The 14,472-nt window shown below is 36.8% G+C and overlaps 1 protein-coding gene across 2 annotated transcripts in view; it reads left to right on the forward strand.

Annotated features, from left to right (window-relative positions):
• The window catches only part of KLHL29 (kelch like family member 29), a 991,490-nt gene that overhangs the window by 738,769 nt on the left and 238,249 nt on the right, over positions 1–14,472 (forward strand). For both annotated transcript variants that reach the window (XM_069728156.1, XM_069728157.1), the window contains exon 7: positions 3,972–4,110. In XM_069728156.1, the coding sequence (XP_069584257.1) occupies positions 3,972–4,110 (139 nt within the window). The remainder of the gene's footprint in view (positions 1–3,971; positions 4,111–14,472) is intronic.

Consider the following 14,472-nt stretch of genomic DNA (forward strand, 5'->3'; position numbering starts at 1 on the left):
TGTTACTTTGTGTTTGACTACCTTAAGAATGACGTCACCCTTTGAAAAGACATTGACCTTTTTGAAAAATATATATCTGTTAATATTTAAGACTAATGTGACACTTAATGTATTTCATCCTTGCTGGACAATCTATATGATATGAGCTCTTTCTCCAAACTGGCATCATAAACTTCTTTTGGACAATAATCATATACTCCATAGATCTGAAGCCAATCTTTATGTGTCGCCTGATTTCTTTAACAAAAATAGGCAAATCTTCATATGGAATTGGAAAAACTCATTTTGAGGATTGGGTGCTACAGTTGCTTCAGGGTTTTGATTCAGGACCACAATAGATATCCACATTGATGGATCATCTGAAGTTCAATCGGGGTTGTAGGCCAACGTTTCAAAAATTATGTTTACTAGTCTCATGGCACATCATGTTATATATCATTTTCCCAAATTATCACAATTTTCTGTGGCTTTTGCTCTATCAAGGCTAATTCCGGACTCTTGCCTGAAATTCCCTGTTAAAAAAGCTTAGAGTAACAATTTTCTGAAGGAGAACAGATAGTTTGTAAAATATTGAACTTCAAGAACATCTAAACATAGAAACTCGTATTTTCAGTATGTTCCCGAAACTGTGGTCTTCATGGTTTTAGTTACTTCTAAGGAAAGTCAACCAGAGTATTGTTTTGAGGTTTCAAAGAGAGATTTAATTCAGATTTTGGAATAAATAAGTTTATAGATTTTGACACAGCCTGTAGACAAGATGCAAAGAGATCTGGACTATGGAGACCATTGAGCTCTGAAAATTTGGCCAAAACCAACAGTAACTATAAATGAAGAGTTAGCATATTCCTGCAACTTCCTTAATGAATCAACTGTTGGATCAAACTTTTGTACGTCGAAAGTCGCGGTAACATTTTTGCTCAGGTACCATCGTCCTTTCGCAAAGCCTATGACAGAAGGATGCAATACTAAGGTAGGTCTTCTTCTGGACACCATGTTTTGACTTCAATCGTTACTAAAGATAACAAGGTCATCTTTCTGCTTCCATCACCTTTCTTTCTTTCTGCTCAGCCCTTCCCTTCTCTTGAGGGTTGTTTCCTCTAATGATGTAAAGGAAAGAGCCTTCTGCTTTGCCATGCTTCTATCACTTGTTTATCTGATTTGGTTGAGGTGGATTGTTTGTTCCAAGAAATTAATTACACGAACGGTAATTGATTTGTTTATAAATAATTGTTTCCATTAAATATAATTGCCTTCCATTGATGTACGCTGAATATTAACTTTTCTGCAAATACTCGCGAGCCAAGATCTATTGTTCCCACAGGTCTTTAATCCTTTTGAAACACAACCCGCTCATACTGTGCCTCATAATGTAATGTTTACCTGGTAAGACCCAAAAGCATTGAATAGCAATTGCAAATGGACAAGTATTTCTTGCCACATTTCTTTATGCTTTATTTCTCTTTCCTACATGTATTAACAATAGCAATATAATGACAATGTATTTTATTCCCGCTGATATGTATATTGTGTATTTGAAAGGTCTTATGCTTTGTGTTTTACTGTTCATATTTGCTTTATTTCCTTGTGGATTTACTTTATTTTGCACATGGTGTCTGTGGCCTCTTTTACCGTCCAGTCTTAATTACGAGAGACGTGACGTAATGTAATGTATGTGTCTATAAAAAGAGAATCAACGATGACCATTGCACATGTACGGTACATGTAGATGCTATCCTGCGGAAACCAATCAAATTATCATTTTTTGCGCTGCACTTTTGAGTAGACCTAGTGGTCTCTTCCACTCAGTAACCTTCTACTCAGTAACCTTCTACTACACAAAAGGTCAATTGAGTGATGTCAGCCCAGTCCAGTGAGGTCACTAGGCCCAGCTCAGTGGCACAACCTCATCTAAAGCAGGAAACAAATATTCTAAATTCATGATATTATCATACTAGATTCAGTGACGTCACTTGACCCAGCTTAGTGGCACAACCTCATCTACTGCAGAAAACAAGTGTCCTACATTATGTGACGTCACCCCACCAGGTTTCAGTGATGTCACTAATCTCAGCTCATTCCACACTTAGGCTAATGTTAGTGAGTTTCCACTACACAAAGGAACAATAGGCAGATCAGAAGAAAGTGACCTGAATTAAGTGAAGTCACAACACCATGTTGTACGATGTAGCTAGTACCAGTTAGGTGGTGCACCCTCATCTAAAGCAGAAAACCAGACTAGGTGTATGATGTCATCAGACTAGGTGTACGGTGTCACCAGACTAGGTGTACGGTGTCATCAGACTAGTTTGTACGATGTCACCAGACTAGGTGTGCTGTGTCATCAGACTAGGTGTACAGTGTCACCAGACTAGGTGCAGTGATGCAACCAGACAAGGTGTAACAGTGTCACCAGATTAGGGGCGATGTCACCAGACTAGGTGCAGTGATGTCACCAGACTAGATGCGGTGATGTCACCAGACTAGGTGTAATGATGTCACCAGACTAGGTGCAGTGATGTCACCAGATTAGGTGTAGTGTTGTCACCAGATTAGGTGTATGATGTCACCAGTCTAGGTGCAATTATGTCACCAGACAAGGTGTGCGATGTCCCCAGACTAGGTGCAGTGATGTCACCAGACTAGATGCGGTGATGTCACCAGATTAGGTGTAATGATGTCACCAAACTAGGTGCAGTGTTGTCACCAGACTAGGTGTAAGATGTCACCAGACTAGGTGCAGTGTTGTCACCAGACTAGGTGTGCGATGTCCCCAGACTAGGTGCAGTAATGTCCCCAGACTAGGTGCAGTGTTGTCACCAGACTAGGTGTAAGATGTCACCAGACTAGGTGCAGTGTTGTCACCAGACTAGGTGTGCGATGTCCCCAGACTAGGTGCAGTGTTGTCACCAGACTAGGTGTGCAATGTCCCCAGACTAGGTGCAGTGATGTCCCCAGACTAGGTGCAGTGTTATCACCAGACTAGGTGCAGTGATGTCACCAGACTAGGTGCAGTGATGTCACCAGACTAGGTGCAGTGATGTCACCAGACTAGGTGCAGTGATGTCACCAGACTAGGTGCAGTGATGTCACCAGACTAGGTGCAGTGTTGTCACCAGTCTAGGTGTGCAAGGTCACCAGACTAGGTGTACGATGTCACCAGACTAGGTGCAGTGATGTCTCCAGACTAGGTGTAAGATGTCACCAGACTAAGTGTACGAGGTCACCAGACTAGGTGCAGTGATGTCTCCAGACTAGGTGTACGAGGTCACCAGACTAGGTGCAGCGATGTCTCCAGACTAGGTGTACGAGGTCACCAGACTAGGTGCAGTGATGTCTCCAGACTAGGTGTACGAGGTCACCAGACTAGGTGCAGTGATGTCTCCAGACTAGGTGTACGAGGTCACCAGACTAGGTGCAGTGATGTCTCCAGACTAGGTGTACGAGGTCACCAGACTAGGTGCAGCGATGTCTCCAGACTAGGTGTACGAGGTCACCAGACTAGGTGCAGCGATGTCTCCAGACTAGGTGTACGAGGTCACCAGACTAGGTGCAGTGATGTCTCCAGACTAGGTGTACGAGGTCACCAGACTAGGTGCAGTGATGTCTCCAGACTAGGTGTACGAGGTCACCAGACTAGGTGCAGTGATGTCTCCAGACTAGGTGTAAGAGGTCATCAGACTAGGTGTAGTGATGTCTCCAGACTAGGTGTGCGATGTCATCAGACTAGGTGCAGTGATGTCAACAGTCTTAGATCAGTGCTGTTCCCTGACCAGTCTCGGTCCACCTTCTAGAGCAAATTAGAAAATAAGAAAACATCTGATTGGTTACTATGGCATGCACAGGTTGTCCCAATTTCTGTCAATTGTTTAATTTTGACTTTTCTACGTTATGAAAGAGAAAAAAAAAATAAAGAAACTAAAAGCTCATTCTTAATTAGAACCCTGGCAATGTCTGTCTTCTCTGTTCTGCAGAAATGTTGAAGGAACTGAACCAGCAGCGCATATCGAAAGAGTTTACAGACCTGAAAATTATTGTTGAAGGAAAAGAGTTTGAAGTCCATCAAAATATTCTATCTTCCTGCAGCTTGTATTTCAAGGACCTGATTAAAAGGTTTGCCTCCCTTCCAGCTGTGATCTGGTCTGTTCTTTTGTAGGGCGCATATGTGTGGCTTTATTTATTTATTTTTTATATCTATATTTTTTTCTTTTTTTTTTCCTTCCCCTTTCTTGCAGGTCTGTGAAGAATGAATCTCCTTGTCACAGAGCCAGTAGCCATTCTTTCCAGTTTTCTTGAATGTACAAATTGAAACCATTGAATCCTGCAGAGTAATTATTTGTGGCGCCCAACTTTAGCATCTACCACCCCATCCAAAGGCTTTTTTTTGTTTCCTCGCCTGCCTCTTTAGAGGTTAAACACATGGCCCCGGTATTACCATAATTAGAAAGTAGATCTGACATTATTAGTATCATTCCGATATAAGTAAACAAGAAAAAATAAACAAAAAACGGCTTCAAAAAAAATCACAGAATAAATGGCATTAAAAGTCCATATTAATTGATGGCTTCAGCAGTGTTTCGTAGGTCCCCAGATAATTTCCACTGCAGCCAATTTATAGAATAATTCCACTGTCACTACTCTAATGCTGAGCTTTGTGCATCCGCCACGCATCAAATTAGTTGTCTTTAGAAAAAAAAATAAAAAATCACATAAAAAATCAATTGCATGTTCCCTTAATTAAATATATTCATCTAAGCAAAGCTACGACTGTCAGTTAGGTCAGCTCATGTAGGCAACTTCTGTCATCTGAAATCTTTTTTTTTATTCCTCTGTGACCCAATACAAACAAATTGCCTTTTTTTTCTTATTACCAAATATTTATTATTATTATTATTTTTATTATAATTTTAAAAAACAAATTATATATTTGTATTATTATATTATATATTATTTAAAACATAATTTTTATTATTATATTATTATTATTATTATTTTTAGTATTTTATATTATTATTTTAAATAATAAATTCTTTTTTTTCTCATCACCAATTTATTATTTTTATTTTTTATGATATATTATTTAAAAAAAAACAAATTCTCTTTTTTTCTCATTAACAATATAATAATAATTTATATTATTATTGTTAGTATTTTATATTATTATTATAAAAACAAACTTTTTTTTCTCATTACCAAGATACGTATTATTATTATTATTATTATTAATAATAATAATTTAAACAACAAATTCTCTTTTGTAACTCATTATCAATATATTTATTATTATTATTATTAGTAGTATTAGTATTATTTTAAACAACAAATTCTCTTATTTTTCTCATTATCAATATATTTATTATTATTATTTTATATTATTATTACTTTAAAGATTTAAATATGTTATTTATTTTATTTTAAGATTTAAAATATTATTTAATTTTTTATTATTATTATTTATATTATTTTGCATTATTTTATATCTATTGACCATATATATATATATATATATATATATATATATATATATATATATATATATACATATATATATATATATGTATATATATATATATATATATATATATATATATATATATATATAATTTAAAATAAATTAAGTAATGTAAAATAAAAACATATCTAGATGGATTTTTTATTTATTATGTTAACTACATTTGAAAAATCGATCTAGATATATGTTTGTTTTTTTCATTTTATATTATTTTTTAACTTGCTAAATAAAAAAAAAATCCAACTTTTATAATGTAGGCTAGAGGAGCAGAATAGAATCGAAAAATGTCCTATAAATAATAATAATAATAATAATAATAATAATAATAATAAATAGTTACAATAGAGTTAACACCTCCTTTTCTCAAACATTGAACAATTAATCCTGGTGCATTCTTTGCTTTGCAGCATGGCCCTGAGCTGAGTGGCAGAGCAGGAGGGTGATAGCCGTGTGCCGTGAAGACTTCGTGTTCCCATTGCTTGCTATGAGAAATACTGAATTTCAATAAACTAACACTGTAGAAGTGACGTTTTCCTTTCAGGAGATTGATGCATCTGTTCACTATTTTTTTTTTTTTTTTGTTTTTTATTTATTTTTTTTACCTGATGACTGATCTAGAGCGATGTGTGAATAAATCTTGATTCCGCTGACTATTCTTTTAACCCTGTGTTGCCAATACTCCCGGTAGGCCTCGGATGGGGTGTGTGATCCTTGTGTAGTGTTTTTTGTGTGTCTGTGTATTTTTTTTGGCTTTTATGTGTTTGGATGCTTCTCCCCGTATCTTTTACCCTTTTTCGCAGCTTAATATTCACAGCAGCGTCTGATGGCCGTTATCACTTAAAAAGTACGGAGGCTACTTATTCCGTAGATAATACCAATGGATGGAGCCCTCTAGCCTTTTTCTGTAAAAAAATATATATCTATATAAAATATATTAAAAAAATCTTCCCGCTCCTCTGTGTTTATACTTTTGAAATTCAATTTATTTTATCACTTAGTGGATGAAATTCATCGGTTATTTTCCTCTTCCCAGTGGTGAAGGGTTGAAAAAATATATATATATTGCCGCCTTTATCTAGCCAGTCTGCAAAGTAGTTGGAAATGTTATGAGAGTGGACCTTACTTCATTTTTTGTCGCTCTCTTTTTTGTTTACCTTTTCCTCATATACACGCCATTTAAAAGAGCATGAGACTCAAATTAATACCGCATTCATAAAAAGATGTTTCCTGCCCATAGCTTACCTTTTCTATAAAAATAAAAAAAAAGTCAGTGTTCACTTGTCAATAGGGGGAATATAGTTTTTTTTATTTAATTATATTCCGCTGATGGATTTTACAGTTTAATGTTATATATATATATATGTATATATATATATATATATATATATATATACAGGTCCTTCTCAAAAAATTAGCATATAGTGTTAAATTTCATTATTTACCATAATGTAATGATTACAATTAAACTTTCATATATTATAGACTCATTATCCACCAACTGAAATTTGTCAGGTCTTTTATTGTTTTAATACTGATGATTTTGGCATACAACTCCTGATAACCCAAAAAACCTGTCTCAATAAATTAGCATATTTCACCCATCCAATCAAATAAAAGTGTTTTTTAATAACAAACAAAAAAACCATCAAATAATAATGTTCAGTTATGCACTCAATACTTGGTCGGGAATCCTTTGGCAGAAATGACTGCTTCAATGCGGCGTGGCATGTAGGCAATCAGCCTGTGACACTGCTGAGATGTTATGGAGGCCCAGGATGCTTCAATAGCGGCCTTAAGCTCATCCAGAGTGTTGGGTCTTGCGTCTCTCAACTTTCTCTTCACAATATCCCACAGATTCTCTATGGGGTTCAGGTCAGGAGAGTTGGCAGGCCAATTGAGCACAGTAATACCATGGTCAGTAAACCATTTACCAGTGGTTTTGGCACTGTGAGCAGGTGCCAGGTCGTGCTGAAAAATGAAATCTTCATCTCCATAAAGCATTTCAGCCGATGGAAGCATGAAGTGCTCCAAAATCTCCTGATAGCTAGCTGCATTGACCCTGCCCTTGATGAAACACAGTGGACCAACACCAGCAGCTGACATGGCACCCCACACCATCACTGACTGTGGGTACTTGACACTGGACTTCAGGCATTTTGGCATTTCCTTCTCCCCAGTCTTCCTCCAGACTCTGGCACCTTGATTTCCGAATGACATGCAAAATATGCTTCTCTGTAGCCCAGGTCAGGCGCCTCTGCCGCTGTTTATGGTTCAAAAGTGGCTTTACCTGGGGAATGCGGCACCTGTAGCCCATTTCCTGCACACGCCTGTGCACGGTGCCTCTGGATGTTTCCACACCAGACTCAGTCCACTGCTTCCTCAGGTTCCCCAAGGTCTGGAATCGGTCCTTCTCTACAATCTTCCTCAGGGTCCGGTCTCCTCTTCTCGTTGTACAGCGTTTTCTGCCACATTGTTTCCTTCCAACAGACTTACCATTGAGGTGCCTTGATACAGCACTCTGGGAACAGCCTATTTGTTGAGAAATTTCTTTCTGGGTCTTACCCTCTTGCTTGAGGGTGTCAATGATGGCCTTCTTGACATCTGTCAGGTCGCTAGTCTTACCCATGATGGGGGTTTTGAGTAATGAACCAGGCAGGGAGTTTATAAAAGCCTCAGGTATCTTTTGCATGTGTTTAGAGTTAATTAGTTGATTCAGAAGATTAGGGTAATAGGTCGTTTAGAGAACCTTTTCTTGATATGCTAATTTATTGAGACAGGTTTTTTGGGTTATCAGGAGTTGTATGTCAAAATCATCAGTATTAAAACAATAAAAGACCTGACAAATTTCAGTTGGTGGATAATGAATCTATAATATATGAAAGTTTAATTGTAATCATTACATTATGGTAAATAATGAAATTTAACACTATATGCTAATTTTTTGAGAAGGACCTGTATATATATATATATGTATATATATATATATATATATATATATATATATATATATATATATATATATATATATATAATATACACATAGTGGGTATGGAAAGTATTCAGACTCCTTTAAATTTTTCACTCCTTGTTTCATTACAGTCATTTGGTAAATTAAAAAAAAGTTTATTTTTTTCTCACTAATGTACACTCTGCATCCCATCTTGACTGAAAAAAAACAGAAATGTAGAAATTTTAGCAAATTTATTAAAAAAGAAAAACTGAAATATCACATGGACATAAATATTCAGACCCTTTGCTCGATATTGAGGAGAAGCACCTTTTGAGCCAGTACAGCCATGAGTCTTCTTGGGAATGATGCAACAAGTTTTTCACCCCTGGATTTGGGGATCCTCTGCCATTCTTCCTTGCAGATCCTCTCCAGTTCTGTCAGGTTGGATGGTGAACGTTGGTGGACAGCCATTTTCAGGTGTCTCCAGAGATGCTCAATTAGGTTTAGCTCAGGGCTCTGGCTGGGCCAGTCAAGAATGGTCACAGAGTTGTTCTGAAGCCACTCCTTTGTTATTTTAGATGTGTGCATTGTCTTGTTGGAAGGTGAACCTTCGTCCAAGTCTGAGGTCCAGAGCACTCTGGAAGAGGTTTTCATCCAGGATATCTCTGTACTTGGCCGCATTCATGTTTCCTTCACTGACAACCAGTCATCCTGACCCTGCAGCTGAAAAACACCCCCATAAAACACCCCCATAGCATGATGTTGCCACCTCGCTTCACTGTTGGGATTGTATTGTGCAGGTGATGAGCTGTGCCTGGTTTTCTCAACAGATACCGCTTAGAATTATCACCAAAAAGGTCTATCTTCGTCTCATCAGACCAGAGAATCTTATTTCTCAGTCTGGGAGTCCTTCATGTGTTTTGTTAGCAAACTCTATGCGGCTTTCATATGTCTTACACTGAGGAGAGGCTTCCGTCGGACCACTCTGCCATAAAGGCCTGACTGGTGGATTGCTGCAGTGAAAGTTGACTTTGTGGAACTTTCTCCCATCTCCCTACTGCATGTCTGGAGCTCAGCCACAGTGATCTTAGGGTTCTTCTTTATCTCTCTCAGCAAGGCTCTTCTCCCACGTTTGCTCAGTTTAGCTGGATGGCCAGGTCTAGGAAGACTTCTGGTGGTCCCAAACTTCTTCCATTTTTAGGATTATAGAGGCCACTGTGCTCTTAGCAATCTTGAGTACTGCAGAAATCCTTTTGTAACCTTGGCCAGATATGCGCCTTGCCACAATTCTGTCTCTGAGCTCCTTGGCCAGTTCCTTTGACCTCATGATTCTCATTTGGTCTGACATGCACCGTGAGCTGTGAGGGCATATATAGACAGGTGTGCCCCTTCCCAAATAAAGTCCTATCAGCTTAATTAAACACAGCTGAACTCCAATGAAGAAGTAGAACCATCTCAAGGAGGATCACAAGGAAATGGACAGCATGTGACTTAAATATGAGTGTCTGAGCAAAGGGTCTGAATGCCTATGACCATGTGATATTTCAGTTTTTCTTTTTTAATAAATATGCAAAAATTTCAACATTTCTGTTTTTTTTTTCAGTCAAGATGGGGTGCAGAGTGTACATTAATGAGAAAAAAAATGAACTTTTTTAGAATTTACCAAATGACTACAATGACACACATATATATATGTGTGTATATATATATATATATATATATATATATATATATATATATATATATATATATATACAGTGGGGGAAATAAGTATTTGATCCCTTGCTGATTTTGTAAGTTTGCCCACTGATAAAGACATGAACAATCTATAATTTTAAGGGTAGGTAATTTTTACATTGAGAGATAAAATATCAAAAATAAAATGCAGAAAATCCCATTGTATAGATTATATAAATGTATTTGCATTTTGCAGTGAGAAATAAGTATTTGATCCCTCTGGTGAACAAGACTTAATACTTGGTGGCAAAACCCTTGTTGACAAGCACAGCAGTCAGAATTTTATGTAGTTGATGATGAGGTTTGCGCACATGTCAGGAGGAATTTTGGTCCACTCCTCTTTGCAGATCATCTCTAAATCATTAAGATTTTGAGGCTATCGCTTGGCAACTCGGAGCTTCATCTCCCTCCATAAGTTTTCTATGGGATTAAGGTCTGGAGACGGGCTAGGCCACTCCATGACCTTAACCTTCGTCAGGCTGCATAATTTTACAACGTAAAATTGTATTCTGGACCAAAACTGCAGAGATGTCACGAAATTTCAGCCCTCTACGGCTTTTCGAAAAAAAAGTTATTGCAATTTTAAAACAGAATAGTCACAATTGTACCTACTCATCCGGACGAAGGTTAATCTGCTTCTTTTTGAGCCACTCTTTTGTTGCCTTGGCTGTATGTTTTGGGTCACTGTCTTGCTGGAAGAACCAGCCACGACACATTTTTATTGTCCTGGCAGAGGGAAGGAGGTTGTCACTCAGGATTTTATAGTACATGGCTCCATCCATTCTCCCATTGATGTGGTGAAGTAGTCCTGTGCCCTTAGCAAGAAACACCCTCCAAAACATAATGTTTCCACCTCCATGCTTGACAGTGGGGATGGTGTTATTTGAGTCATAGGCAGCATTTCTCTTCCTCCAACCACGGCCAGTTGAGTTAATGCCAAAGAGCTCAATTTTTGTCTCATCTGACCACAGTACCTTCTCCCACTCACAGAATCATCCAGGTGTTCATTGCCAAGCTTCAGATGGACCTGCACATGTGCCTTCTTGAGTAGGGGGATCTTGCGGGCACTGCAGGATTTTAAACCTTTATGGAGTAATGTTTCACCAATGGTTTTCTTGGTGACTGTGGTCCCAGCTGCCTTGAGATCATTAACAAGTTCCACCTGTGTAGTTTTAGGCTGATCTCTCACCTTCCTCATGATCAAGGATACCCCACGAGGTGAGATTTTGCATGGTGCCCCAGATTGATGTTGATTGACAGTCATTTTGTATTTCTTCCATTTTCTTACTATTGCACCAACAGTTGTCTCCTTCTCACCCAGCGTCTTACTTATGGTTTTGTAGCCCATTCCAGCTTTGTGCAGGTCCATGATCTTGTCCCTGACATCCTTATAAAGCTCTTTGGTCCATGTCTTTGTCAGTGGGCAAGCTTACAAAATCATCAAGGGATCAAATACTTATTTCCCCCACTGTATATATATATATATATATATATATATATATATATATATATATATATATATATATTGGAAAATACATTGTAATAACGTATTAATTTTATTCATTCCTTAATGTATAAAGAACATTTTAATAATTTAGTATTAGTACAATATGACTATTTTAGATTCTTAATGAGAACAACTAAAGTGATGACATTAGATACCATAATAAAATACTGAAAAGAACATTTTAATAAATTAGTATTAGTACAATATGACTATTTTAGATTCTTAATGAAAATAACTAAAGTGATGACATTAGATACCATAATAAAATAATGAAAAAAACAAAATAAAAAGAAATAATAATTTTATTTTCTAATTTTTATAAGATATTTTATAAGTTTATTTGAAAGATAAATAAAAACTATCTTATCTAAGAAACCTCCGTTGATTATGAAATAAAAATTCCGACCCTTATTTGCAAGATTATTTAAATTTTTGAAAACAATTGATATTTTACGAGTAAAATTATATTTTACCTCTCTGTTTCTGCATCAAAAAGTATTAGAAAAAAAAATAATGTTGAGCGATGTGGTAAGCTGCGATGGAAAATATGTTTAAAGCATTCGTGAAGGTAAATTTTAGCATATTCGGTAAGCTGCCACATCTGTCTGCTTCATAACTTCTCTCCTAAAAGGAAAAAAAAACGGATGAAATCTTGAATTTGTGCTTTATTGAGTAACTCAAAGAAGGGGAGAGAGAGAAAGGCGTCTTTTGATTTATAATGAAATATTTGATAGATGATGCTGGGAAGTAAACATACTAGTTGTTTTATTATTATTTTTTTTATTTTAACGTGCCATTATTTTTATTTTCTATTTTTTTTTTTACATCTTATGTCTCCAAATAAATCTTTTTTTTTTTCTATAATTCTCTGTCTTGCCGTTCCTACAGTACTTTCAAGATTTATCCTTTCTTGATAAAAAGAAAGTTCCTTGAAGAAAGTAAAAAGGCAGAAAAAGTTTTAAAGTAACTCCGTACTTTTGGGGCTTTGTGAAAATGTTTGAAGGGATTGTTCAGGATTATGAAAAAATATGGCAGCTTTCATTTAGAAACGGGGTCACACCTGATCCTTGTTTCTGTTATTGCAGCTCCGCTCCATTGAAGGGATTGAGGTCGAGCTACAGTACCGCACGTGACCTGTACACAAGGGTGGCGCTGTTTGTGGAGAAAAACAGCAATTTTTTTAAAATTTTGAACCTTTTTTTTTCATGAATAAAAGTTTCATAAGCCATACAAAAGCCTAATTCAGTCCTCACACTTAGAACTACACTTTTCAGTGTCCAGCTATCAAGACGATTCATAATCAAGTATGATTGTGGGTGATCGGGGCCCCGCTTGGCCCCTTGCTTACCGATATAGCCACAATACCCTTGGTTTAAGTTAATAGGCTTCTTTTGTAAGAACTTTTTTACCTTTCATTTCTTTTTTTTAGAGGGCTGTGCACTTCATGTACCTACTTTATGTTAATTATTATTAATTTTTAGACTAGGATCTCTAGAAAATGTATTTAAAACGTTTTTTTTGCATCATTATAAATGGGTCGAGCTCCTCATGGGCGGTCATTATGCAAATTAGTAAAATATTATCACAATCCTGCCAATCTGATATACGAAAAAAAGGTTTGAATGCAATATATAATGTCTACCAATCTATCAGCCATTAAACTAAAGTCTATACTTGTTCCCACACATTTCTTGTGTCCCGCAAACCTTCTGCCATAGTGTCATACTCTGAAACACATTTTCTTAGGATTCTGTCATCAGTTATTCCTCCTGGAAATCAATGATTAGTTGCCAACTGGGCGTAACCATATACCTGGCAATAGGGTGTGTCTCTAAATAGTATGACCGATATGGACGCTGTACAATTGACTAAGCATATGGCTACCTCCTAGTTATCACATATTTCCAGGAAGAATAACAGAGGGACTGCATAATCCAAAATTCTAAGAAAATTATACACTAGGGCACTGTGAAATACTTAACCCTGCTGTTGTCTTCGGTCTAGGTAAGACCGATTTTGAACTTTGGTATTTTTTGGGGTGTTCAAGATGCGGTTCTGAAACTTGTGGTTGATTGACTTAAATGAGGATGGGTCGGTCGGCCACGGGTTTCAGAGCCGCACCTTGAGGATGGGTCGGTCGTTTTTGACCGAAGACAACAGCAGGGTTAAAAATACGGTAAAACATACAGGCCGACAAAGAAGCAGAACAGCCAGCAGCAAAACCACAACAGATTGTTCTTTCAATGCTAAATTTGCATGACAAGAAAAAAAGGGGAGAGGTCCGCAGGCATTTATTAAGGTCCGAGCCCCGACTGGCCGCAATATATTTATTTTACACAAAGACAAATAGTAACTGGAATGTAGACGGTGGCCTCCCGTGGCCTTTTTTTTCCATTCTGAAATTTCTGCCCATGTGCACGCGGCACATATTGCTCTGAGCGTAGAATGAGGGATTTTGGAGTAAATCTAACTTTGCTTTATTCTTTAAAAAAATTTTTAATTTTTTTAAGTAATTTAAAATAGCTATATGAGTATAAAAAGGGCCACAAAACGCAAGAAATGTGTGGGGAAAAAAGTATAGAATTTAATTTCATGACTGCCATAGTGATAGCAATGATATATTTTAAACCAAAAAATATATATTTTTTTGAATATCAGATTAGTAGCATCGTGATGATATTTAAATAATTTGCATAATGACCGCCCACGAGGAGCTTGACTCATTTAAAATATTTATAAATAGTTTTTTTCTAGAAACCACAGTTTAAC

Source organism: Ranitomeya imitator, chromosome 5, assembly GCF_032444005.1.
Source record: "Ranitomeya imitator isolate aRanImi1 chromosome 5, aRanImi1.pri, whole genome shotgun sequence".
Taxonomy (NCBI): domain Eukaryota; kingdom Metazoa; phylum Chordata; class Amphibia; order Anura; family Dendrobatidae; genus Ranitomeya; species Ranitomeya imitator.